Source organism: Vicia villosa, linkage group LG1 (assembly GCF_029867415.1).
Source record: "Vicia villosa cultivar HV-30 ecotype Madison, WI linkage group LG1, Vvil1.0, whole genome shotgun sequence".
Classification (NCBI taxonomy): Eukaryota; Viridiplantae; Streptophyta; class Magnoliopsida; order Fabales; family Fabaceae; genus Vicia; species Vicia villosa.
Window position 1 is genome coordinate 90,726,173 of NC_081180.1, and position 27,244 is coordinate 90,753,416.

General features: G+C 36.6%; 2 protein-coding genes across 2 annotated transcripts; one reads left to right on the top strand and one right to left on the bottom strand.

Moving 5' to 3' along the window:
- Window positions 1–18,138: 18,138 nt before the first annotated feature.
- LOC131612041 (uncharacterized) lies at window positions 18,139–19,497 on the top strand. The gene is made up of 2 exons (XM_058883863.1): window positions 18,139–18,910; window positions 19,112–19,497. The coding sequence occupies exons 1-2, from the start codon at window positions 18,233–18,235 to the stop codon at window positions 19,217–19,219; spliced, it is 786 nt and encodes a 261-aa protein (XP_058739846.1). The 5' UTR covers window positions 18,139–18,232; the 3' UTR covers window positions 19,220–19,497.
- Window positions 19,498–19,574: 77 nt separating this feature from the next.
- On the bottom strand, window positions 19,575–26,931 carry LOC131612052 (LRR receptor-like serine/threonine-protein kinase ERL1). The gene is made up of 27 exons (XM_058883871.1): window positions 26,584–26,931; window positions 25,032–25,176; window positions 24,872–24,943; window positions 24,627–24,698; window positions 24,435–24,506; window positions 24,264–24,335; window positions 24,044–24,115; window positions 23,883–23,954; window positions 23,701–23,772; window positions 23,547–23,615; window positions 23,384–23,455; window positions 23,203–23,274; window positions 23,057–23,128; window positions 22,913–22,984; window positions 22,758–22,829; window positions 22,587–22,658; window positions 22,421–22,492; window positions 22,263–22,334; window positions 22,102–22,173; window positions 21,922–21,993; window positions 21,761–21,832; window positions 21,612–21,683; window positions 21,462–21,535; window positions 21,241–21,372; window positions 20,809–21,147; window positions 20,325–20,692; window positions 19,575–20,216 (listed from the first exon to the last, which is right to left on the bottom strand). The coding sequence occupies exons 1-27, from the start codon at window positions 26,720–26,722 to the stop codon at window positions 19,854–19,856; spliced, it is 2,997 nt and encodes a 998-aa protein (XP_058739854.1). The 5' UTR covers window positions 26,723–26,931; the 3' UTR covers window positions 19,575–19,853.
- Window positions 26,932–27,244: the final 313 nt, after the last annotated feature.

Consider the following 27,244-nt stretch of genomic DNA (forward strand, 5'->3'; position numbering starts at 1 on the left):
TTTACTGCTTTCCACAAATGGTTGAAGATGATGTAGATCGCATCAACCTTCTTCTTAGTGGCAATGCAATAAAGAATATACCTTTGCTCATTATTGATGAAATCCGAGGCATGTGTTCCTTTCCTATGGTAAAAACACCCAAGAAGGATCTTTGTCCAGATTTTGTAGACATCTCTCAAATCCTTGACGCTTTTTGTTTCCTTGACATTTGGATAGAGAGTGGATAGAACATCTTCCCAATCTGCCCTTTTATCAATCTCAAAAGCCCCTTCAGGGTTTTTCAGATCAAACATCACTCTTAGGATGTTTTCAGTAATAACAACAAACTTTCCATGGACGAAAGAAAGTATTGATTTTGGAGCAACCACAGCATGTGCCCAGAACTCCTTGATAAGATCCGGATAAACTGGGCCAACGAACTCAGCAAACAACGAGGTCCATCCTTGAAAGATGATGTCTTCTTTAAGATGAAATTCATGTTCTTCAAGGTTGTCAAAGTCAACAATAAGTTCACATAGAACTTCTAATTTGTCCTTGGGAATAGAGCATGCAACAACAGGAGTAAGTTGCAAAATTTCTTCTTGGAGATGGTGAGGAACAGATGTATTAACATTTTGGGATGAGAAGGCAGCCATGGATGCAGGATGAACAAAAGACGAACAAGAAAAGAAAACTGGGTTTTCGATTAGGGTTTTAGAAAACGGCTAAGAACTTTTCAAACGAGAGAATGCAAGAAGAAAGAGAGACAAGGGAGCGAAAAAGATATATGATATGATTTGAAAAGAATATAAGAAGACGAATATAAAATAGAGAATGAAAAAGAATAAATAAACAAAATGAATAGTTTCAGAATCAAAAGAAATCATTTTCATTAAATGACGAGTGACATTAGGAGAGATAGCATGGTAAATGAAATGATTTAATACAGTTACCTAAGTCGGCGTCTTTTCAACTGCACGCTTCGTACTGACCGTAGAGACACGTGTTCATCATCAGATAATGGATGACAGGTGTGAAATATTCAATAGGCTTTACGCCTTCTGATTCCGATCACTGCTTCTGAATTGATCAAGTTTCTCTTCTGGAAACACTTCTTCTGAAGTGTGCTGATGTAAATCTGAATGATCTTCTGATCCATTCCTTCTGATATACACAGCTTCTGGAGATTCACTTCTTTGTTCTGCAGCTTCTGATAAGACAAAACTGTATCTGCAGAAATTCTTAAGCTGCTTTGTTTCATTAGAAACAAGTTTATCATCAAACCAGATATTTATTGATTCGTCCACAATCAATGTTTCAATATTGTATATTCTGTAGCATTTAGAGCATTCAGAATAATCAAGAACGAAACACCATTGCTTTAGAAACAAACAAAACAGATGGTTCCAAGACTAATAAACTTTCTTTTCTGATCTCCTACAAACATAGTTTCTTCAACAGATTTAAGTACCAGAACTTGGAAGACAGTCCTTCTTCCCTTCAAGTGTTGAGACCAACTTGAGTCCAGGTGACATGACATGTTGACTTTTATCTTCTTTGTCGCCAAGAGAATCTGCAAAAGAAATAGTCTTTTTCTTTGGTACCCACATCTTCTTGGGTCCTTTCTTGTTAGTTCTCCTCAAGTTCTGATTGAACTTGGGTTTAACATTGTAAGCAGAAGGAGGAACAGCATGATAATTCTTAATATGAGTTTCATGATATTTCCTAGGTTGTGTCACATGCTTCTTAGTGTGTGTAATGTGAAAACTTTGAGCATGTGAAGTGTGCCTAATATCATGTGAGTGGCCATACTTGAACTGATCATACAATGGTTTGTATGTGATTTTCATTTTGTCAACAGGTTCAAGTTTGTATGGGGTTTCACCCTCAAAACCAATGCCGACTCTTTTGTTTCCAGACACAGCATATATCATAGAAGCTAGCTGACTTCTGCCAATACTTCTAGATAAGAACTTCCTGAAACTTAAATCATATTCTTTCAGAATATGGTTTAGACTAGGAGTGGATTTTTCTGAATCAGAAGGAGATCCAACATTATTGGATAATTTTAACAGTTTTTCTTTTAATTCAGAATTCTCCAACTCAAGCTTCTTTGTTTCAAATTCAAATAGCTTTTTCAGCTTTTTGTATTTGAGACTAATCTGAGACTTGAATTCCAGAAGTTCTGTTAGACTGGAAACTAACTCATCTCTAGTAAGTTCAGAAAATACCTCTTCAGAATCTGATTCTGATGTAGATTCTGATCCGTCATCTTCTGTCGCCATCAGCGCACAGTTGGCCTGCTCATCTTCAGAGTCTGAATCATCTTCTGACTCATCCCAGGTTGCCCTAAGACCTTTCTTCTTATGAAACTTCTTCTTGGGATTTTCTTTCAGAAGTTTTGGACATTCATTCTTGAAGTGTCCAGGCTCATTGCATTCATAGCACATGACCTTCTTCTTGTCAAATCTTCTGTCATCAGAAGATTCTCCATGTTCAAATTTCTTTGAACTTCTGACGCCTCTGAACTTCCTTTGCTTGTTCTTCCAGAGTTGATTTAGCCTTCTGGAGATCAAGGACAGTTCATCTTCTTCTTCGGATTCTGATTCTTCAGGATCTTCTTCTCTAGCCTGAAAAGCGTTAGTGCATTTCTTGATATTGGATTTTAATGCAATAGACTTACCTTTCTTTTGAGGCCCGTTTGCATCCAGTTCAATTTCATGACTCCTCAGGGCACTGATCAGCTCTTCCAACGAGACTTCATTTAGATTCTTCGCAATCTTAAATGCAGTCACCATAGGACCCCATCTTCTGGGTAAGCTTCTGATGATCTTCTTTACGTGATCAGCCTTGGTGTATCCCTTGTCAAGAACTCTCAATCCAGCAGTAAGAGTTTGAAATCTTGAAAACATCTTTTCAATGTCTTCATCATCCTCCATCTTGAAGGCTTCATATTTCTGGATTAGAGCAAGAGCTTTAGTCTCCTTGACTTGAGCATTTCCTTCATGAGTCATTTTCAAGGACTCATTTATGTCATAGGTCGTTTCCCTGTTAGATATCTTCTCATACTCAGCATGAGAGATAGCATTCAGCAAAACAGTTCTGCATTTATGATGATTCCTGAAAAGCTTCTTCTGATCATCACCCATTTCTTGCCTTGTCAGCTTTACGCCACTGGCATTTACCGGATGTTTGTAACCATCCATCAGAAGATCCCATAGATCACCATCTAGACCAAGAAAGTAACTTTCCAGTTTATCTTTCCAGTATTCAAAGTTTTCACCATCAAATACCGGCGGTCTAGTATAACCATTGTTACCGTTGTGTTGCTCAGCAGAGCCAGATGTAGATGTAGACTTTGCAGTTTCATCAGCCATCTTTTACTGAAGCGTTTTTCTCTTCCTGAATCTTTTCTAAACACGGTTAAGTGCTTGCACCTTAGAACCGGCGCTCTGACGCCAATTGAAGGATAGAAAAACACTTAGAAAGGGGGGGGTTTGAATAAGTGTAACTTTAAAAACTTGACCGATAAAAATAAATTGCACAGTTATTTTTATCCTGGTTCGTTGTTAACTAAACTACTACAGTCCACCCCCGCAGAGATGATTTACCTCAACTGAGGATTTAATCCACTAATCGCACGGATTACAATGGTTCTCCACTTAGTCAGCAACTAAGTCTTCCAGAGTCTTCTGATCACACACTGATCACTCCAGGAACAACTGCTTAGATACCCTCTAAGACTTTCTAGAGTATTCTGATCCACACGATCACTCTAGTTACAACCTGCTTAGATAACCTCTAAGACTTCCTAGAGTATTCTGATCCACACGATCACTCTAGTTCCTTACAACATAATTTAATCTATTCTAAGAGTATTACAATTGCTTCTTAAAAGCTATAATCACAAACTGTGATATTTCTCTTAACGTTTAAGCTTAATCTCACTAATATATTACAACAGCAATGTAGTGAGCTTTGATGAAGATGAAGATTCTGAGCTTTGAATAGAACAGAGTTTCAGCAAGTTAATATGAGTTGTTTTGTTCAGAATCGTTAACCTTGCTTCTCATCAGAACTTCATATATATAGGCGTTGGAGAAGATGACCGTTGAGTGCATTTAATGCTTTGCGTGTTCCGTACAGCATCGCATTTAATGTTATACGCTTTTGTCAACTACCTCGAGCCTTGTTCACGCTGTGTCTACTGACGTTGCCTTTAATAGCTTCTAACGTTCCTTTTGTCAGTCAGCGTAGCCTGCCACATGTACTTCCTTCTGATCTGATGTTTGTGAATACAACGTTTGAATATCATCAGAGTCAAACAGCTTGGTGCAAAGCATCTTCTGATCTTCTGACCTTGAAGTGCTTCTGAGCGTGATACCATCAGAACTTCAGTGCTTCTGATCTCATGTTCTTCTGATGCTTCCATAGACCCATGTTCTGATTCTGCTTCGACCATCTTCTGATGTCTTGCCAGACCATGTTCTGATGTTGCATGCTGAACCCTTTGAGACAAAGCTTCTGAGCGCTGAATTATGCATACTCTTTATATATTTCCTGAAAAGGAAATTGCATTGGATTAGAGTACCATATTATCTTAAGCAAAATTCATATTATTGTTATCATCAAAACTAAGATAATTGATCAGAACAAATCTTGTTCTAACATCATATTCACACTAATATCTACAAAGCAAGAAAATCGTTACCTTAGCATGCACCGCATCAAGAGCATTATCATCACCATCCAACTTTGATGTTACCACTCTTTGATGAGATTTTGCTTGCTTGAGTTTTTTCTATTCATCACAAGGACAACAACAAAAATTTCTTATAATTACTAATATTATGTTCAAACATAATTACTACTATTATATTATTAGTACTATTATAATATTACTAGCACTACTTATTATATTTACTATAACTATATTATATAACTACACAAACTTAACACTATAATAAAAACACAAAATATAACACACACCTAATATGATATAATATGTTAGAGACAAATTGCCAATGGCAAATGCCTCAAAGATGTCTTAGTAGCACCATTTGCTACTTCATTACAACAAAACAAAACACATCCCTAAGGATGGTAACAAAATAATCCAATAACTAACTATTCAACGGAAAATTAAAGTACTAGTAAACAAACACAATAAAACATAACAACATCACCAAAAGGTATGCATCATCACTCATCACCATCCTCCTCTTCTTCGTGGTTTCCTTCATCACCTTCTTCTTCATTAACTCCTCCCCCATTCCTAAAGAATGGCCTATCCTCCGGATAGTTACAAATGGCCTCATACTGCTCATTTGTAGTAAAAGATGTCACACTGGAAGGATCGCTCATCTTCAGGTACAAGCGGTGCAAAGAGTCGTGAATGGTAGCCTCCGACCTGCGCAAAGCATCCATATAATCCCAACTATACCTGCAAGCCATTTGCTGATTATACCTTGCTTGGCCGGTAGGAGGAGCTACTGCTTCAGGTTGTGGTTGAAAACGACCCCTTCCCCGTGGAGAACAAAACCGAGCAACATAATGCTCATCCACCTTGCTAGTAATAGTCATCTGAACCTCATCTGGAATCTCCACCCTAGCCCTCCTGCACAATCCCATAATCAAAGCAGGATAAGGAAGTTGACCAGCAAGTCGACTCCCTAAAGAGTGCCCACTAGAAGCCACCTCTCGCATCTCCTCAGAAATAATCTGAGCAATGTCAATCTCTATACCTGTCATCATAGCAAATAACAAACAAGAGTTAGGTAAAGTGAGATCACTGTTGTGGCTCTTCGGCTTCAAGTTGTTCAGAAGCAGGGTGAGGTAGAGCTGAGCCATCTGATTCATGTTCCCTCGGTCCATCTTCACTGGTATGCCAGATGGGTTAAGAGAAAAACCACGACTCTCAAAAGAAAGAGTCTCTGCTACTTCATCCATATTCCACTGCCTTGCTCTATGCATCCTTGCATACTCACACCCATTTTCAGGAAGGGCTAATGGATCACCAAGATAAGAACTAATGGCCGCTCGGTTGAATGAAATGACTCTCCCCCTAACAACTGTTTTGGCGCACATACTTCGTATCTTCCGTTGGCATCGCATTAGCATAAAATTCCCTCACAATATCCACATTGATACGAGTACTCGGCTGCAAAAGAACATCCCACCTACGATGATGCATGTTTTCCACAAATTGCCTATACTCCCCATTAGGCTTGAGGTCAAAGATTTTCTCCGGTAAAATTTTTCTGCCGCACAACCGTCCAAACCACTCTTGGTGCTCAGCACTCAAAAACCTTGCACTGTCAAATTGGGGTGCTACGGGAACGGGAGCTTGTCCAGAACTAGAGCCTGGGAATCGTCCTCTTTTGCTTCGGCTTTGGCGAGAAGTCATCTGCACATTACAACAAAAAGCACACCACACTGTTAAACACATAATATTGCAGAAAAACAGAGCCATTTGAGTGCATTAGACCCAACTTAGATTGACTGAACTGAACTGAACCAGAAACAGAAACATTTTTCTGTCATCAGCATCCGCCGCTTAGCGGGGTCACGGCCGCTTAGCGGCCCTGCGATTTCTCAGAAAAAATTCTGCAGAAATGCAGGCTGCTAGAACTTGCTAACCCTACACTCTCTTCACTCCTTCTGCATCAAATATGGCAACCAGTGATGAATGCAATACTAACTCTTCTTTGCCTAATCACTAAACTAACCTAATTTACACAACTAGGGTTTTTAACACACAAATTCCAGAAATCAATTCACAAAACAACAACTTAATCACAATCTAAACCTAAAATCCATAAATATGAACAATTCTAAACATTACCTACTACTACTACCAATTTACACAAACTTTTTCAAATAAAATAACAAACATTTACCTTGCAAGCACAAATGGAAGAGATAATTGATGGAGATAAGATGAACACAAGAAATTCCTTCCAAAAATGGATGCAAAGGTTGAAAGAGGAAAAGAAGGAACTTGGAAACTTGAAAATTTGGGGAGAAATGAGGTGGCTAGGGTTTCTGGCCGCTCAGCCCCTCATAACTTGCTTCCCTTTTGAATTGGGCCGGGTCAGACCCTTTGGCCCACATTATTTTTTTTCTGCATTTTTGTTTGGCCGCTTAGCGGTGTGATGGCCGCTTAGCGGTATCAGTAAAATGCTGTTTTTTAGCAGAATTTTCAGCAGTCTCCCAAGCCCCGATTTTTCCCGACTTTCCTAACAGTCCCAACACACACAAAACATAAAATACTTACAATGTTGGGGTGCCTCCCAACTAGCGCTTTCTTTAACGTCGGTTAGCTCGACGGTCCATGGCGGCTTTACGGATCAAAAATCGGAACGGATTCCGAACTTCGATCGACTTCACCACCAAGATACGGCTTGAGTCTTTGGCCATTCACAGTCCAACTTTCATTTGTTGTCGGATTTTCAAGCACAACCGCTCCATAGTCTTTTACTTCCTTGATTCGGAACGGACCCGACCACTTCGACTTTAATTTACCCGGAAACAACTTCAATCTTGAATTAAACAATAGAACCATTTGGCCTTCTTTGAACTCCTTCTCCACAATCTTTTTATCATGATACCCCTTCACTTTCTCCTTGTAGATTTTGTTGGATTCATAGGCTTGTAATCGCAATTCTTCCATCTCAAGTAATTGCAATCTTCTCATTTCACCACTTGCCTTAGGATCAAAGTTAAGCAACTTCAAGGCCCAAAATGCCTTATGCTCCAATTCTACGGGTAAATGACAACTCTTCCCGTAAACCATTTGAAATGGAGTAAAACCAATCGGTGCCTTGTATGCCGTACGGTAAGCCCATAAAGCATCATCCAACTTTTGTGACCAATCCTTTCTTGAAGAAGAAACTGTTTTTTCCAAGATTCTTTTGATTTCTCGGTTGGAAACTTCGGCTTGACCATTAGCTTGTGGATGATAGGCCGTGGTTACTTTGTGCTTCACACCATATTGTTGTAAGACTTTTTCAAGCTGTGTGTTGCAAAAATGTGAGCCACCATCACTAATGAGAATCATTGGTGTTCCAAACCTTGTGAAAATGTTTTTCTTTAAGAACTTGATTACGGTCTTTCCATCCGCCTTTGGACATGCTATTGCTTCCACCCATTTTGAAACATAATCAACCGCAACCAAAATATACTCACAACCAAAAGATGAAGGAAATGGTCCTACAAAGTCTATTCCCCAACAATCGAACACTTCCACTTCTAACATGTTTGTCAATGGCATTTCATTCCTTTTGCTCACCCCACCACTTCTTTGACAATTGTCACAACTTTGTGCATGCAAGTAGGCATCTTTGAATAACGTCGGCCAATAGAACCCGGATTGAAGAACTTTTGCCGCCGTTCTTTGCCCACCATAGTGTCCACCATAAGGTGAGTTATGACAATGCCACAAGATTCTCATTGCTTCTTCCCTTGTCACACATCTTCTTAACACACCATCCACACCAATTTTGAACAAGTATGGATCATCCCACACATAGAATTTGGCATCATGAAGAAACTTCTTTGTTGCACTTTTACTCCAATCTTCCGGCATCCAACCCGATGCCTTATGATTAGCCATGTCGGCAAACCACGGCCTTTCTTCCACCATGAACAACTTTTCATCCGGGAATGATTCCAAAACCTCTTCTTCTTTGTTTGTTACCTCTTCATTCACCAACCTTGATAAATGATCCGCCACCAAGTTTTCCGCTCCTTTCTTGTCTCTAATCTCTAAGTGGAATTCTTGTAGCAACAATATCCACCTGATGAGCCTTTGTTTTGAATCCGGCTTGGTAAGCAAATACTTTATTGCTGCATGGTCAGTGTAAACAACAACTTTCGAACCAATTAAATAGGACCTAAATTTTTCTAATGCATATACAATAGCTAGTAGTTCTTTTTCAGTTGTTGCATAATTAATTTGTGCTTCATTAAGAACCTTACTAGCATAATGTATATCATGAAAAAATTTTCCTTTTCTTTGACCCAACACCGCTCCTACCGCATAATCACTAGCGTCACACATTAGTTCAAAATCAAGTTTCCAATCAGGTGCTATGATTATGGGTGCGATGGTCAATCTTTGTTTCAATTCATTAAAAGCTAAAAGGCATGCATTATCAAAAACAAAAGACTTATCTTTGTTGAGCAAGTTGCTCAAAGGCTTTGCAATCTTTGAGAAGTCTTTGATGAATCTCCTATAGAACCCCGCATGGCCTAAGAAGCTTCGAATTCCTTTGACATTCGTTGGCGGTGGTAACTTCTCAATAACCTCCACTTTTGCTCGGTCGACTTCAATTCCTTTGGAAGAAGCTTTGTGACCAAGAACTATGCCTTCGGTAACCATGAAATTGCATTTTTCCCAATTGAGGACCAAGTTGGTTTCAACACACCTTTTCAACACGGCATCCAAATTCTTCAAACAAAGATCAAATGAGGCTCCAAAAACGGAGAAGTCATCCATGAAAACTTCCATTGTCTTTTCTATGAAGTCCGAGAAGATGGCTTGCATACATCTTTGGAAAGTGGCCGGTGCATTACACAATCCAAACGGCATTCGCCTATAAGCAAAAATTCCAAAGGGACAAGTGAACGCCGTTTTCTCTTGATCTTCCAGATTGACCGAAATTTGGTTGTACCCGGAGTAGCCATCCAAGAAACAATAGAACTCTTGACCCGATAACCTTTACAACATTTGGTCCATAAAAGGTAAAGGGAAGTGATCTTTCCTAGTAGCTTGGTTAAGCTTTCGGTAATCAATACACATCCTCCAACCCGTCACGGTCCTTGTCGGAATCAACTCATTCTTTTCATTTGTGATCACGGTCATTCCTCCTTTCTTTGGTACCACTTAGACTGGACTCACCCATGCACTATCGGAAATAGGATAAATCATTCCGGCTTCCAATAGTTTCACCACTTCCTTTCTTACAACTTCTTTCATTGTAGGATTCAACCGGCGTTGAGGTTGAGCTACCGGTTTAAAATCCTCCTCCATCATAATTTTATGCATACAATAGGCCGGACTAATTCCTTTTAGATCGGAAAGAACCCATCCTATCGCCTCCTTGTTAGCTTTCAACACATGAATTAATTTCTCTTCCTCCTTTTTAGACAATGAACCACTAATTATCACCGGCTTCTTACCACCTTCTTCAAGAAAAACATATTTCAAATGGGGCGGTAACATCTTCAATTCTAATTTGGTTTCTTCCACCTTCGGCTCATCTTTCAACTCCTCCATCTTTGCTTCAAAAGGACTTATCTCTTCAAAAACATCAAGATCTCGCAAACACTCTTCAATCTCTTTTTCTTCTTCTTCATTGAGAACATCAAGAGCTTTGGTTAATGTTTTCTCAAGAGGATTGAACACATGAGCTCTACTTTCAACTTGCATGATAACTTCCTCCATAGCATCAATTCTAAAACAATCACTTGTATCATTTGGATGTTTCATTGCTTCCGAGAGATCAAAACATACTTCCTCATCTTGGAACCTCAATTTCATCAAACCATCATCAATGTCTATCATCATCCTTGCCGTCTTCATAAAAGGTCTTCCTAGAATCAACGGGGTATCAACATCTTCCTCCATATCAATGACAACAAAATCAACCGGAAAGAAGAACTTGTCAACTTTCACAAGTAAATCTTCCGCTATCCCAAAAGGCATAGTTGTAGACTTATCGGCTAATTGAAGTGTCATTCTTGTATTTTTCATATCCACAATGCCTAACCTCTTGACCATGGACAAAGGAATCAAATTGATACTTGAACCCGTGTCAACCAAACCTCTTCCAATATGAATGTCACCAATAGTAACCGGCAAAGTAACTCTTCCTGGATCTCTTTCCTTCCTTGGTAAAGTACTTTGAATGATGGCACTACATTTAGCATCTAGGACAACCGTTTCGGGCTCCGTGTAACTTCTTTTCTTTGTGAGAATGTCCTTCATAAACTTGGCATATTTTGGCATTTGCTCTAAAGCTTCACCAAAAGGAATATTAATTTGCAATTGCCTAAATATGTCAAGAAAACGAGCATATTGCCTCTCATTATCCTTCTTTGAGGGAGCATGAGGATAAGGTAAATTACGAACGGGAGAACTCATAACTTTCTTCTTTCCTTCTTTAATCTTTCTCTTTTTCTCTCTATTTTTTTCTTTTTCTTCCTCACTTTTTTCTTCACTCTCATTTTCAACTAAGACTCCCTCATTTTTCTTTGGTTCTACTTCACTCTCTACCTCTTTCTCCTTTTCTATCCTAACTTCCTCCTCCTCAACTTCCTTCTCCACTTCACTTTCAAGCACCCTCCCACTCCTAGTTACAACCGCTTTGCAATGCTCCTTAGGATTGGTTTGAGTGTTTGCCGTGAATGATGGTCCGGTTTGCTTCTTGGCGAGTTGTTTCGCAAGTTGGCCGACTTGAGTCTCTAAATTCTTTATAGCCGCTTCATTACTCTTTTGATTTGCCATTGATGCTTGCATGAATTGATTTAGAATCTCCTCCAACTTTGACGGCTTGTCTTGAGGAGGTGGTTGTTGTTGATAAGGACTTTGTCTTTGTTGATAATTATCTTGTCTCCACCCTTGGCTATATTGTGGTGCATTAGGCCTTTGTTGGTATCCACCTTGGTTTTGGTAAGGAGCTTGTCTTTGTTGATAGCCTCCTTGATTTTGATTTGCCATGTAATTCACTTCATTCACCGGTGGACAATATCCGGTAGGGTGGTCTCCACTACAAAGCTCACACGAAGCAACTTGTTTGTTCTTGTTAGGATCATGTAATTCCTTGAGTTGTTGAGGTAACCTTGCCATTTGTTTTGTAAGCTCCTCCACTTGCTGAGAAAGAAGCTTGTTCTGAGCTAGAATAGCATCATTGGTTCCTAATTCAATAAGTCTCGGTTTCTTTTGAACAACTCCTCGGTTATGTTGCACCTGATGATCATTCCTGGCCATTTTCTCAATTATCTCTATGGCCTCCTCTGCTGTCTTAGCCATCAAGGAACCTCCAGCAGTAGCATCTAAAAGAAGCTTCGGTTGTGGTTGTAAGCCATTACGAAAAATGTGAATCTGGGTGAGTTCATCAAAGCCATGACTTGGACATTTTCTCAACATTGACTTATACCTTTCCCATGCTTCATTAAGAGTTTCATTCACACCTTGAGAGAACACTGAAATTGCTGTTTTTGCTTCAAGCAACCTTGACTGAGGAAAGAACCTATCAAGAAACTTTTCTTCTAACTCATTCCAATTTGTCATGATTTGAGTAGGTTGATCAAGGTACCAATCCTTTGCTTTACCAATCAATGAGTGAGGAAATAATCTTTTAAACACTTGCTCTTCCTCTCTTTCAGGTGCTCCAACTGCTCCGGCAATTTCATAGAACTTTGTCAAGTGTGTATATGGGTCCTCATGATCAAGTCCTGCAAAGGGACTAGCATAAAGTAGTTGAAGAATGCCAGTCTTCATTTCAGAATTTCTTGCATTGTTGTCATTTCGTGCAAACTGGGCTGCTCTTCTTGGACTGTTAGCACATGGTGCTCTTGGCGGCGGTGGTGGTGGTGGATCCTGTTCTCCATGCCCTGCCATCTCTTCTTCTAAAACTTGTGGTGCTGATGAAGTAGTAGCTTCTTGGGCTAATCTTCGTTCTTTGGATAGTTTCCTTCTTCTTCTAGTTTTACTGTTCAATCTCCTTGCGGTTCTTTCAATTTCTGGATCAAAAAGAAGCTGATATGCTGGGACACTCCCACGCATAAACCAGAGCTGAAATACTAACCAAAAAGTGAGCAAAGACTAGGCAATAATACTAATATTTATACTCAAAACACACAAAAACTATTGCTATGCTTATAATATCTTAACGCCAATCCCCGGCAACGGCGCCATTTTGTTAGAAAGTATAGGATAAGTATTTTTAGTATCGTCTCCTCAGGGATTGATGCGATATTATCGCCGTTCTACAGCTTAGTGTATTTTGAGTTAAGGTTCTGGATGTTTTTAGTGTCATGAAAGATAAATAGCATGAAAAGAAATTAAAGACAATAACTTCGGGTTTAAAAACGGTTTGGTAAAACTGTGTCAAGATTAGTTTTTGTTAGCTTGCTTTTGAATATACTCTGATGATCATGTATATGAACATATCAATGATTAACACAATCACGTATCCTCTCAATACTGTTTATCTCTAAAGCAGTGTCGTGATTGTTATTATATTAACCGCCAGATGATCTCTCATGCCGACAGTTGACATAATAACCTTTAAAGTTTGATACAAGTGATTATCAACTCACAAATCTATCTCTAGAGTTTGATTGTTGATAGATGAATACCCTTTTGGTCAAGATTTGAAACATATCTCTCAATAGTGTATCAAAACAACATATAAACATAAATACAAAGATATTCACCATATATTAATCACCAACAAGGTTCATATACAAAAGATCAAGCTAAATACATACTCTACAAGCTAACTACCTCTAATCTTGACACATGAGGAGTTTAGCTATCCATAGCTTTAACAACAAATATCAACACAAGACCTCCTAGCATAGAAATTCAAAGATGATGAAGAAAAATGCTTGAGAAATCTTGAAGATTTATGAGTTTTTCTCTCCTCTTCTCTTGCCCTAGAGTGTGTGGTTGGTAACAATGAATAGAACAAGATAAGGATCCTCCAAAATATCTCTAAGTGCCTAAAAGTAGCCACTTGAAAAAGTACCGCCGCTTAGCGCCCAGACTGCCGCTAAGCGGAGCACCAAAAATATCTGCTTCCACGCTGGAGACCGCTAAGCGGGCTGAGGCCGCTAAGCGGGACTTGCTGAGCACAAATTTTCCTTTCGCCCCTGGAAAGCGCGCTTAGTGGCCGCTGAGCGGCCCTTGCTAAACCAAACTTCTTCATTAAGCCTCCAAACTTGCTCCAAATTGCATCCTTACCTCCTATTACTTGCCAAAATGCATAGAACCTACAAAAAACATAAGAAAAGCTTAAAAATTACTATACTTACTACAAAACTCGATTTTATTTATTTACACTATTACGAACCGAAATTAAATAGAAAAGTAATGAGAAAAGTTATCAAAATACCACAAAAGTTTATCAACAAATATCCACATTTTGGATTCTAACACTTATTGAAGAACTAATCCCAATTTTAAACTATCGTAACTAAATATTTATGATATTTCCAAGTTTTTTTTACAATAATATCTCTCTTGTATTTTACACTTCTATATCTATCATTTATAATTCTTGTGACCCTACTAATTTTAAGCAAATCATTCTTTATCATCATTGGTTTAAGGCTATAAACAATGAAATCCAAGCCCTCACACACAATAAGACTTGGATGTACATAACCCTACCACCAGGTAAAAAGGAAATAGGCTGCAAATGGATCTACAAGTCCAAATTTAATGTTGATGGAACCATTGAAAGACATAAAGCAAGGTTAGTCGCCAAAGGATTCACAGAAGTTGAAGGTAGTGATTTATTTGACACATTTCCTCCTATTGCAAAATTGACCTTATAAGACTCCTTCTTGCCTTAGCTTCATCATTAAATCTTTATCTTCATCAACTTGATGTTCACAATGCTCTTCTTCATGGAGATTTGGATGGGGAAGTGTACATGTCCTTGCCCAAAGGCATCACACCTTCTTATCCAAATCAAGTTTGTAAACTTTTCAAATCACTTTATGGATTGAAACAATCTAGTAGATAGTGGTTTGGAAAATTGTCAAATGTGTTGCTCTCTAATGGTTTTAAATATATCTCTGTTGATCATTAATTATTCATTCATTAATCACGTAATACTTTCACTGCATTACTCATTTATGTTGATGATCTTGTTATTGCAGGCAATAACTTGGATATTATCAACAAGAGAATTTAACTTGGATATTGTGGAGAATTAAATTTTTTGAAAACTTATTTATAATGCTTTTTTTTTTCAAAAAGTTTAATTCTCCACACACCGATCTTTACTTTGTGTGGAAAGGATCCCATGATTTTTTCTGTGCAGAGCAACAAAGATGGTTGACCCGCTCGCTGAAAACATTCATGTGTGTTTGGAAATTTAAGTTTTCACGGTAGAAATTCACGTTTCAATCCACGGTGAGCAGAAGCTACAAGGAGTAGCTTTTAAAAATCACGGTCAAATACACTTTAAACGCGCGGCTGCGGCAATCGACCACGTTTCCAAACATACACCCTAATTTCAAGTTCTTTCCCCAAATTCATGTCAAATCTGCAAATTCAACGTTGTTGATTTGTCAATTTTCCTCTCTTTCGCCCAAAGGTAATGCTTCGCAAATTGTTCTTCCATTTCACGCTTTCTCTTTCAATTTCGCTTAGATCGCACTGAACTTTTCTTCAATATGTGATTTCTCTTTGTTATTCATTTCATTTTTTCTATCTAACCAATCTGAACAAACCAATCCGTCATTTTCTGTTTCGAAATTCACGTGTTTGATTTTTCGTTTCGATACGTGAAAATGATTTCTTTCTAGTAATAGTTGATACACTGAAACCCATTGTTGTTGTTTATGTTAAAGGGTTAAATATTTAGTTACGATAGTTTAAAATTGGGATTAGTTCTTCAATAAGAATTACTAGTTGACAACCGTTGACAATGTTGGTTGTGACCATGAGTCCATGACCTTGAATAATACACACTACATGTTTCCTCTAGCTTAGGAGTGAAGAATTGGTTTATGTTATGAGTAGATTTATTTTGGTGTTCTTTGTAATCACTGTTATTTCGAGTGAGACCTTGATGAAGACATTACATGTATGAAGTGAATTGTAAAGAATAAAACAGATTTGTCATTAAACCATCTTGTTCACCACCTATTATTTTAACACACAACTGCATTGCCTCGTGCATGTTTTGAGGATTGCTACCGGTTGGTCCACCTTCACATGCTCCCATTCTTTCTTCTTTATAGATTCTCACACTACAGATAGAAGGCTTGTCGGCCAACTCATATATTTTCTCAATACACACCTAGATCTTGCATTCTCTGTTCAGTAACTCAATCAACATGTGATTCATCCCACACATCTTTATCCTAATGCTACCATTAGAAAGTTCTGCTACCTCAAGAACTCTCTAGCCCAAGGGTTATTCTTCCCTTTCAGTTCACCTCTACAACTCAAAGCATTCTCAGATTCTAAATGGGTTACATGCCCCGACACACGCAAATCTATCCGTGGCTACTGCATTTACTTAGGAGATTCCTTGATTTCATGAAAATTAAAGAAACAACCAATGGTTGCTCGTAGCTCAACTGAGGCAGCATATCGCGCCATAACATTAGCGGTTTGTAAAATTCAGTGGTGACCAACATTCTCAAGGAGTTACATATTTCTTTCATTGAACCATCTCTACTCTATTGTTATAACACTTCTCCTCGTCACATCATCAAAAATTCTTTTTTTCATGAGGTACAAAGCATATAGATTTGGACTGTAATCTTTTTCGAAAAAAGCTTCAGTTTGGTTTATTTCACCTATGGTTCGTGTCATCTTCTCAACAGGTTGCAGACATGTTTTCAAAGCCCTTGGACCTCAAATCATTTTGGTCTACCCTGTCTAAGTTTGGTGTTGATTCCATCTAGCTTCAAGCGTATGGAGGGCTATTAGAAAGCTAACTAACTTTTCTCGTATATAGTTGATTAATTATTTTAGACTTGGGGAAGTTAGAGTTTTCCAAGCTTTAGTTTTGGCCTAATTGCTTATATACTCACACCTATTCATTCTTTTCATAATAAACTTAGTTCAATGGAACTTTTATTCATTTCTCATATTGTAATATATTGTCGACTCATATAGAAAAAGAGATTTGCTATTGTTACACTAAAATGTTTACACTATACCTACACCATATAAAATACATTAAGGCATGTGATTTTTTACATTGGAAAAAGTGAACAATAACTAATTATATAATAAAAAGATTGAAACACTATGAGTATATGGTGTAGGTGTAACAATTAATTATAGGAATATCATTTCTCATAGAAAAATATAACATAAAGTAACATTGATGTTGAAGTTTATACACCTAGATTATATTCGACTATGTAAGAATTCATTTTGGGTTTAGACGAAGACAATTTCCTTTAGTTTTTGTTCAACATGTGCTTAATAATATCAAAATGAGAAGAGACATATACATCAACTGGCCTTATATATTGCTTTAATTTAATACAAGAGAAATACAAACATAAGCATAGTTTTTCTTTGTCACTATACCTAGTTTCCGAACCATTTAACATTCGGCTAAGGTAATACATAGGTCTTTCGACACTATTTTCATCTTATTGAACTAACAAACTTCCTATAGTCGATTCTGATGCTGCTATGTAAACCTCATGAACCTATTTTTAACAGGAGGTGTTAATACTATTCCCAATGATTATTAATAACCTGGAGAATTGATAAAACATGATAAAGTATAAAGTATATCTTTAAACATCGACTCACATGGTCAATTGTATATTATAATTTCAATAGTTACATCAACGGAAAGATTTAAATATGAGATTTGCTATATTTACACCACAATGATAACACCGTATCAGTTACACCGTATGTATTCAGTTTTATTTCAACTGTGGCACAAACCCCAATGCAAGTAAATATAATAAAAAAAAAAAAAATAGACTTTAAAGTATAAAGCTACGGTGTATATGTAGCATATAGTGTCATTATATCATTTCTGTTTAAATATATTGAAACTTATGAGGATGGTAAAGATACTCATGTAACTTTAAATATGGTTTATAGAAGAAAGAAAGAAGAAAAATCGAATTTTGTATTAAAAAATGGTTGGCATTTGAAAGAGATATTTTTATTGTTAGTTTTCTTGTTTATAATGATGATGAACTCATATTATGATATTTTTTATGTTTAATATTGATTTAAAAAATAATAATTTACTTGAATATATATAATTTTTAAATTCAGCAATGATTTAAATATAATTTTTTGTTCATTTTCCACAATTTTTAGTATTTTTGGTCAAAGTTTTGGACGAGATTGCACTGATACAAAAATACTGAATTCATGATCTTGAAGTGGGGCAGGTATGCCTAATCTTTATGAAAACAAAATGGCACAGTTCAGAAAAAGTTGGCACTGAACCACTTCTACACCACATCTACAACTACTATAAAATGAACAAACTCAAACACATTCAAATAAATCAAAAAAATGGATGAAAAACAAAGGAAGAAACATATTAGAGAACCACCTTCAGTTCCTTTCATATGGGAAACAAAACCAGGCATTCCTATAAAAGATTGGAAACCAATGGTTTCATCAGTTTCTCAGTTGCCAAAAACTCCACTCAAACAGATTGCATCAGTTCCTTTTGTTTGGGAGGAAAAACCAGGAACACCACTACCTAGCTTCTCCCATGTTGATAAACACGAAGGCATAACTAGCTTGGAGTTTGAAGCATTTAGTTTTGATGCAGATGAATGTTTGAAATTCTCTACGGATATTATTCCGATGCAGCAAAGTTCGTTTTCGAAGAATACTTGTGACTTGCTTTGTACTCCATCTTGCCCTGTCTCTCCAGCTTCATCGGAGACGGATGGTAGTTTAAGTAGTTATGCAACTGGTGTGTCGAGTTTAACTGGTTCGGCTTTTTTGGAATGTCTTTTTCCTTTGTTTCCTCCAAAGTCTGGTTTTCTTGAGAAGAATGTTGGTTATGCTGAAAAGGGAAGTTCAAGTTTGGTGGAACTAAAAGGTAAAGGTTTTGAGGATGAAGATTTTATGTGCGATGTGTCGAGCAAGCAACCGACACTTGGAGAACTTATTATGATGAGTAGGAGAAGAAGCTGTAGAAGAAAAGCAACTCAAATGAACAAATGGGATCCACCAAAGGTAACCTTCTAGTTTCTCGTTTTTGTTTTGATTCACTTAATTTGAACGGTCAAATTAAGATTAGACTAAGATGAGACGATAATGTTCCGACTTAGAACATGAACCGTTTGCTCTTGATATGACAATTCAAATTAACAAATATGGTATTTACACAGAATTACAATACCAATTTTACTATTTTTGCTTCAATAAAACATGCAGAAAATCACAAGAAAACAAGCTTTTGGATGCTTCTCCATTGTAACCAGCAGCAGTATGTTTGAAGGCCTGTTGAAGAGAAAGTACTACCCTAGGCTGAAACTAGTCTAGACAGCAAACTCACAAGATCAAGAACCCAGACAGCTATAGATTTAAACATTAAAGGATTTCATTTTTTATTGAGATACCAGAAAGTTGATTGTACTAGAAATTGTTGTGTTGTTACTATGTATTTATCACATTTCCTTTAAGATGGCTCACAGTTATACTCTTCTGGTGGAGAGATGTACATTCCTTTCAAAATTGTTACTGTTTCTTCCATATTCTGACATTTCACAAAATCACATGAGTGTAAATGGAACAGTTTCCAAAGAAAAGAATTATGATAGTACTACAGAAAATACTGGACTAGTCACAGAAGCCATTCCCAAAATAAATAAACACTTAAACTTTTCATATAAAATATTTTATAACTTAGGACATGAGTTGCCTACTACTTAGTTACACCATGCAACCATATCACTGGTCACAATATCAGTGTCTATCCAAAAAGTTAAAGGAATATTTTTACACAAACCATTTGAGGATATAATATCTAGGAAAAAGTGCTTCTACAATAAGTCATTCTTTCTATTTGCTAAGGTTATATTTAAGGAAACATCAAAACATTAAAAACAAGTTTTTACTTTCACCCTTGAACAACTTTTTGTCAGTAACTTGAATCACAGTAAGAAGACACCAAGTTTCAGAGGGAGCTCTTGGATATAGCATCTCCGAAACGAACAAACCATTGAGCATTAGAAGAATTGTTATCGCGCTGAGGTTGTAGTCCATCCAATTTTCGGGGGTGCTCACCCTTATCGACCACGAAAGGAGCATAGTCAAAACTCTTCCCCATAGCTGCAATGACTTTACTTGGAGGTGCAGGAAGAAGTGAAATGAGCACCCTGGTTACTTCGTGCATGGTAGGCCTCTCAGAAGGGTTCTTTTTCGTGCATAGCAAAGCAAGTTGAAAGGTCTTCTTGACATGAGCTAAATCAACGCAGGTAACGGATACCTCAGGATCCACAGCCTCCATGACAGTATTGTTATCAGCCTTGGACAATATCTGAATTCACATTCAACACACAGATCAACAATAAAGATTTCATAAAATCAACAACTCAAATCAATAATATCAGTTAATATATTCAACATAACAGTTTGATGCACATACCAATTGGTGCAAATTGGAATCATTATCCACTGCCTTCTTCCCAGTGAGTAGCTCTAGAAGAACAATGCCAAAGCTATAAACATCTGATTTCTCATTCAGCCGAGACGTTCGTGCATATTCAGGATCAATATAGCCTATAGTTCCAAGGACATAAGTTGAGGCATGAGTTTTGGTGACTGGGATGCATTTTGCAGTGCCAAAATCAGATAGGTGAGCCTCAAAGTTTTCATCCAGCAAAATATTTGAAGACTTGATGTCCCTGTGAACAATTCGAGGGTTGCAATCATGGTGAAGATAAGCAAGTCCTTCAGCAGCTCCAACAGCAATCCTCATCCGTGTTTCCCAATCAAGTTTTACCTTCAGCGGACCTGTGTCACACAACACAATTTAAGCACCAAAGACAAGCATTGCAATATCAAAGAGATATATATACACAAATCTAAACTCCTAAAAAATAAAAGCTTTGCAAGAACACCGAGATTACCATGTAGAAGATCCCACAGAGAGCCATTCGCCATGTACTCATAAAAAAGTAGATTTGCATAAGGAGTAAGGGCGTAGCCATGCAAGACGACAAGATTTCTATGCCTAATGCTGCCTATTGTGACAAGTTCCGTTTCAAATTCCCTTAAATTGTGTGGATGCTGATTGTACAATCGCTTGACTGCAATCGGTCGAGAATTTTTCAACACACACTTGTATACAGTACTGGAGGCACCATAACCTATGATAAATTTCTCGCTGAGATTTTCAGTGCTTCTCATTATATCATCCAAAGTGTGTATAGCCAAGTCCATATGAAGAACCACAAGCTTGGGAGGCACTGAAGAGACATGCAAAAAATATATATTTAAAGTAAATAAAAAAGGCTATTTTTGAAATTACAATCCTAATAACATTCTATCAGTCATCGAACCTTGATCGGCCATGCTAGATGCTTTTAACAACTGCTTCGATTGGATGGTTCTATAGATAGCAATAATAACCATAGCCACTAACACGATGATACCAAGAGTGAGACATGCAACTGCAACTCTAGAAAAAATCTCTGAAAAGAAAAGTAACAAAATATGATTCATTTACTTAAACTCATTCACAATTAAAATGAACACTGTAAATGGGATTCACTTCCCATACCTCTTGATTTCGGGACATAAGGACGGCATATAGATCCCACCCAATTTCCACACAGTAAAGGATTTCCAAGGAAGCTGCAAAATATCACATTAAAAGTCAACAACATATACAAGTTCTTATCCATGAAATTACAAGAGTTCTCTGCACTACCTGTCAGCCGGGAACCGAGTGAAATTCTTAGTAGATGGAACTACTCCGGTAAAGTTGTTATAAGAAAAGTTCCTGAAAAGTAAAGACATAAAAAACGTTAGGAGGGATTTATTCACAGAAGCTCAAAACATTACAACATGATTACTCACATGGATGAAAGACTGAAACAATTGGATAGCTGTTCTGGAATCTTCCCATGCAGGTCATTGTTGTTCAAAATCCTACGTTGCCATTAAAGTAATGGCATATCAATGACAAGCAAGAAATAAACAAAAAACATCAAAACTCAACATTATATAACTAAACATACAGAGAGGCAAGGTTCTGCAGCTGTCCAATCTCTGGAGGAATGCTACCCGACAGATTGTTGAAGGACATATCACTAGAGGAAGAATAAATCATTTAGAACAAATTAAACATCTGGAATAGAATACGTAACAGAAGGTTGAACTCCAATCCCTTAAGAGAAGAAGTTGTCTACAAAACTTACATAATCTGTATGCTTCTGAGATTCCCAAATTCAGCAGATAAGGGACCATCTAGATGGTTACGACTCAAGTTGCTGTATACATAACATTTAATATCACTCAAATTCAGTAACAAGAAATAAGTAAAAAAAGACGACGCGGCTTATTAGAACTTTCAACTTACAGGGTCAAAAGATGCTCTAGAGAACCAACAGATGCTGGGACATGACCAGAAAAATTATTGCTAGATAGGTCCCTGATACATAATAAAAGTGCAACTTAAATCAATATTCAGCTTACATTAAAAAACATAAAGCTAAACTCATGTTTACATAAACTTACAGTGTATCAAGATTTATGATATGGCCTAACTCAACTGGTATAATCCCTCTAAAGTTGTTCGCAGAGAGATTTCTGGAGATCAAACAAATTTACTCATGTTACTAAACAAGTAAGAAAAATCTGACTAAAAGTATAATGAAACATATATAAATTGAGCTTGTCTTACAAGTAAGTCAAACTCTCAAGGTTGCGAAAGCTCAATGGAATTGAACCGCTTAACTGATTACCATGCACATTACTGCAGAAGTTAACCATATAAATTATTAATTTAAGAACTAAGATATTTAAAAACAAGAGCTACAACGCATACTAGATACTACTGTAATAAGAATCTTACAACTGATTTAAGGCCGTGCAGGAGCTTATGTTGTGAGGAATAGATCCATTTAGTCGATTATTGGCAAGATTCCTGAACAGCATATACATAATAATTCAGCACTAGAAAACTACACTTGTTATTGAGAGTGTAACTGAAAGTTAAAAGTAACTTACAATTCAAACAGATGTTCAAGCTTCCCAAACTCGTTAGGAATTTCACCCACCAGTTGATTATCATTCAATTGCCTGGAAAATTCAAGCTTAGTAAATTCATAGTCAAAACAAAGATAACAATGTTACAAAAGAAAATAAACTCACAGGTAGCTCAGTTTTGACATATTGCCTAGCTCGGGAGGTATCGATCCAGTAAGCATGTTTCCATGAAGATATCTGCAAAACTAAAGAGCTTAGACCAGAAACAATTACTATATAAAGTATTAATAACAGTGAAGTGAAACACTCACAGTTTGCCAGTGAAAGATAAATTTCCTAATATTGGAGGAATTGGTCCCACTAAGAGATTCTCACTCAAATCCCTACAACAATGCCAAGATTCAAAAAATGCAAAAGTAAAATAAAATGAAATATCAAATAAACCATGAGCAACAACAATATTAACAAGATGAAATGATCAGTTAAACATACAATATTGCAAGAGCTTGCATCAAACCAATTACTTCTGGTATCTTCCCGGTTAACCTATTTCCTTGAAGTGACCTAGCCATAAATCACAACAATAAAGTAGACATTGAGTCGTTACCATTCACCAAGAAAAAAACTCTCTACAACAATTAGTCATGGTACTTACAAAGTAGCCACTTGAAGAAACCCAATATTATACGGAATCTCCCCAGTAATCTGATTATACGATATGTCACTGAAATTCAATAAGATAGACTTACAACCAAGATAAAAATATTCTTAAGATAAATACTATTTAACATAGAGAATACTTGACATACAAGATTTCAAAACTCGTACAGTTGCCAATGCTCTCAGGTATTGTACCAGTCAAATTATTGCCTCTGACATCACTGAAAATTCATGATAAAACATATCAGAATAACTGATAAAAGCAAAAGCCTGAAAACAAAAAGCATCGAGCAGAAGAGAGGTTTCGATATGGCTGGGCATGATTACTCACTAATACCATAAACCAGTTAATTGACAAATGTCGGGAGACAAGATTCCAGTCAACATGTTCCCTCGCAACCCACTGCATCATAATGCAAAAGCACATCACAAAAAATGTTTTCAAAACAACCGTGGAAATAACAAGAAACATTACTGTCTAAATAAACCTACAGGTATTGCAATACTTCATTCCAGTAGAGTAGCCTCGGTATCTCTCCAATGAACTTATTTCTAGCAAGGTCACTGAAAACATGACAAAAGAATGATTAAATCTTATTATTAAACAAGCAAGTCAATAAAGAACGAAAACACTAATTAACTAGAAAAACGTAATTTGCTATCAATTAGGAATGTAGCTGAGTATTCATATGTTGGCAAAACGAGAACTTACATAGTCTTGAGGTTAGGAATTTGTGATAACGTTGAAGGAATAGGACCAGTCAGTTGATTGTTCTTCAAATTCCTGAATTTACACATCACCGCTTAACTCATATTAGCTCAAATTCAAATAATAGAAAAACAGCACAGCAGAGTGAATTCTACATTCTGAGTAAAGACTTACAAAAATTCAAGTAGCTTCAGCTTCGATATGGAGAAAGGTATATCACCATAGAGCAGATTATCAGATAAATCCCTTCAAATTAACAAAGAAAAGTAATTTAATTAACACTTGTGTCGCACTAAGGAAACTCCAGCTCTTAAATCAATACAGTTATAAGTAGAAATAAATTATGACACGAGAAACTAGTCTTACAGATGAACAAGTTCACCACAGTTCCCAATTTCATCTGGGATTTGACCAGTTAGCTTATTCCCTTGCAGGTCTCTGTCATTACCAAAAAATCATAGTCATTAGCTAACATCGAAATCAACCTTATCAAAAACATATGCATCACTAAACAAAATCTACAAACAATGACAAAGACACGGCACTAACAACCGTAATACGGGTCTGAATTGCGAATGCAATGTATATCGTCGAAATAAGAGGTAACATACATGGATTGCAAGTTTCTTAAATCACCAATTGCTGGTGATATTTCACCACCAAGATTCAAACATGATAAGTTCCTAAACAAACAAGACAAAACATTAGAATTAAACACTTATGAGAGAATAAGACAAGTGTTGGGAATAGTCCAAAGGACAAAAGACTCACAGAGATACCACTGTTAGAGTAAGAGTGACATTATCACAAAAAACTCCACGCCATGAACAAAAGTCGTCATTATGCACATCATCCCAGTCAAGAAGAACGTCAGCAATGTTGTTGAACGAAGACTTCATTGCCATTAATGCTTGTCCTAATGCATTTAACAAAAAATACATAACTCAGACACTGCATAACCTTAGTCAAATCTTATTAATTTATTTAATCTAAAGTTTATTATCTATAGTATGCTAACACAATAATACACATTACACCATAAGACAAAAAATAAATGTGAGAAAAATAAGGTATAAAGAATATTAATGCACACATGTAGGATAAGTATATTTTATAAAACACATATGATACTGACATGTGCAGCACTGGAATCAGACACTAAACATAAAAGCACAGAATAGTCAAAAATAATATTTTTTGGAAAGGTTGAAAATTTTATAGGAGAAAGATACTTTATACATTGGTCAAAAAAAAGTACTTGTATTGTTTGGCAGCATGTGAAAAGAAGAAAGACATTGATTAGAAATAAAATAGAAAAATGAAAACAAAATAATCAAGAACATTCTCATTTGGTAAAAAAAAAACTTAGTTTTCAGAGTTTTCAAAACTGGTTAGGTCCATCCGGTTGAACCGGTATTATCGATGTAAACTGACTTAAACCGGAAAAAAACCGGCAAATAATGAAGAATTGTTGAAAACCGGAGGGATTAATAGCTATCCATTAAGAATAATATACATAAATAAAATTAGTTAATCAGTTAATTGCAAAAATTATAGGTAGTGGTAATTAATATTGTAATTATTGCAACAACATAGGAACACAGCACTGCTCCAACCTCAAAGAACACAACCATTGGAGCCACAACATTCGTCGCTTAATATTAAGTAGCATGTTTTGAAAATTGTTCAAATACTCGAAACTAACAATCATAATCAATATCATAACAAAAACAAAAAAAAACAATCATAATCAATATTTTAATAAATCTAGTTTCTCGCAGAAATGCTATGTTACACCCATAAAAAAAGCAAAAAAAATATTATTCAAAAAAATAATACAATAAATAAAGTGTAGAAAAAGTTCAACATTAATGGATTAAAATTCTAAAGCACAAAACCTCTTTCTATAGTTATTTCTACTCACGGGAAAAAACAGTTCTTGTTCCATCACACGATTAAAAAAACATGCAAACATGTTTCACCAAATTCAAACAACAAATTATACACTCAGCCGCCGACAAATACCAATAGGAAGTAGAATCAATCAAATAGAAAATATATTGAAATTTTTAATTTCCTAATATTGAACTTTATCTATGCATGTTAAAACCAAAACAAAAAAAATAATACAAAAAAAAATGCATCACTGTTTCAATGCCTTTGAAAGAAAGTGAACAAAAAGGATAATAGTTAAGTTAACACTGTTTCAATCATCTGAGGAAAAAAAAACAACACTGTATGTAGCATTTTTTAGTTACAAAGGAAACAAAAGGAACGAAAGAGGTTACTTAATAAGAAAAGAGAAACACACTAAAACACAAACCTTCTTCGGAGAGTGAAAATGCAAATGGAGAAAGAAGCAACATCATGAGAAACACCAATGTAGTACGAAACATCAAAAACCTCAACTTGTATTCCGCAGCACCATATAGCAAGAGCACGAACCCTTTTTCTTCCACCATTGTTATTGTTACGAACAAGACAAAACCTCAAGATTAAGTATGAGAGGAATGAGGAAAAAAAATGTAGCTGTTGCAAAGGTTGTTACAGAGAGAGAGAGAGAGAGAGCAGGCGTTTGGCGTGAAGTGTAAGGTAAAGACAGAGGAGAGAGTTTTAAGAAGAGAGAGAAATGAGAATTAGGAAACGGCGGTGAAGCGACGTTAGATGAGTGTCACTGTTTATACTGGATGTAGCCGCCGTCATTTGTATCGCCGTTTCCCAGTGTTATTTATTTGACAGCTATCGTTTTTATATCTTCTCTCACGCTCCATTCCTCGCGTGAGCTAAATATCCTTTTTCCATGTAGCTATAGGCTATAGCCAACGACTCTGATTCATTTCATGCTTTTGTATACGATTAGCGCAGTTTCTGATTACGCGCTCTCCGAGAGTAGGGTGTTTAGTCTTTGTTGTACAATCACGAGGTAGGTGCGCGTGTGTTATAACGCGCGTTAGATAAGGATTAGTGAGTGGATTGGATTGTTG

Excerpts from the sequence above, each read along its gene's own strand:
- LOC131612052 (XM_058883871.1), bottom strand. The coding sequence starts at position 26,722 with ATGGTGGAAGAAAAAGGGTTCGTGCTCTTGCTATATGGTGCTGCGGAA. Across the intron at positions 24,116-24,263 it reads ATTCCTAACCTCAAGACTAT|TGACCTTGCTAGAAATAAGT; the intron begins GTAAGTTCTCGT and ends TCATGTTTTCAG. Across the intron at positions 21,994-22,101 it reads CTCAGAAGCATACAGATTAT|TGATATGTCCTTCAACAATC; the intron begins GTAAGTTTTGTA and ends TTCTTCCTCTAG.
- LOC131612041 (XM_058883863.1), top strand. The coding sequence starts at position 18,233 with ATGGATGAAAAACAAAGGAAGAAACATATTAGAGAACCACCTTCAGTT. Across the intron at positions 18,911-19,111 it reads ACAAATGGGATCCACCAAAG|AAAATCACAAGAAAACAAGC; the intron begins GTAACCTTCTAG and ends TAAAACATGCAG.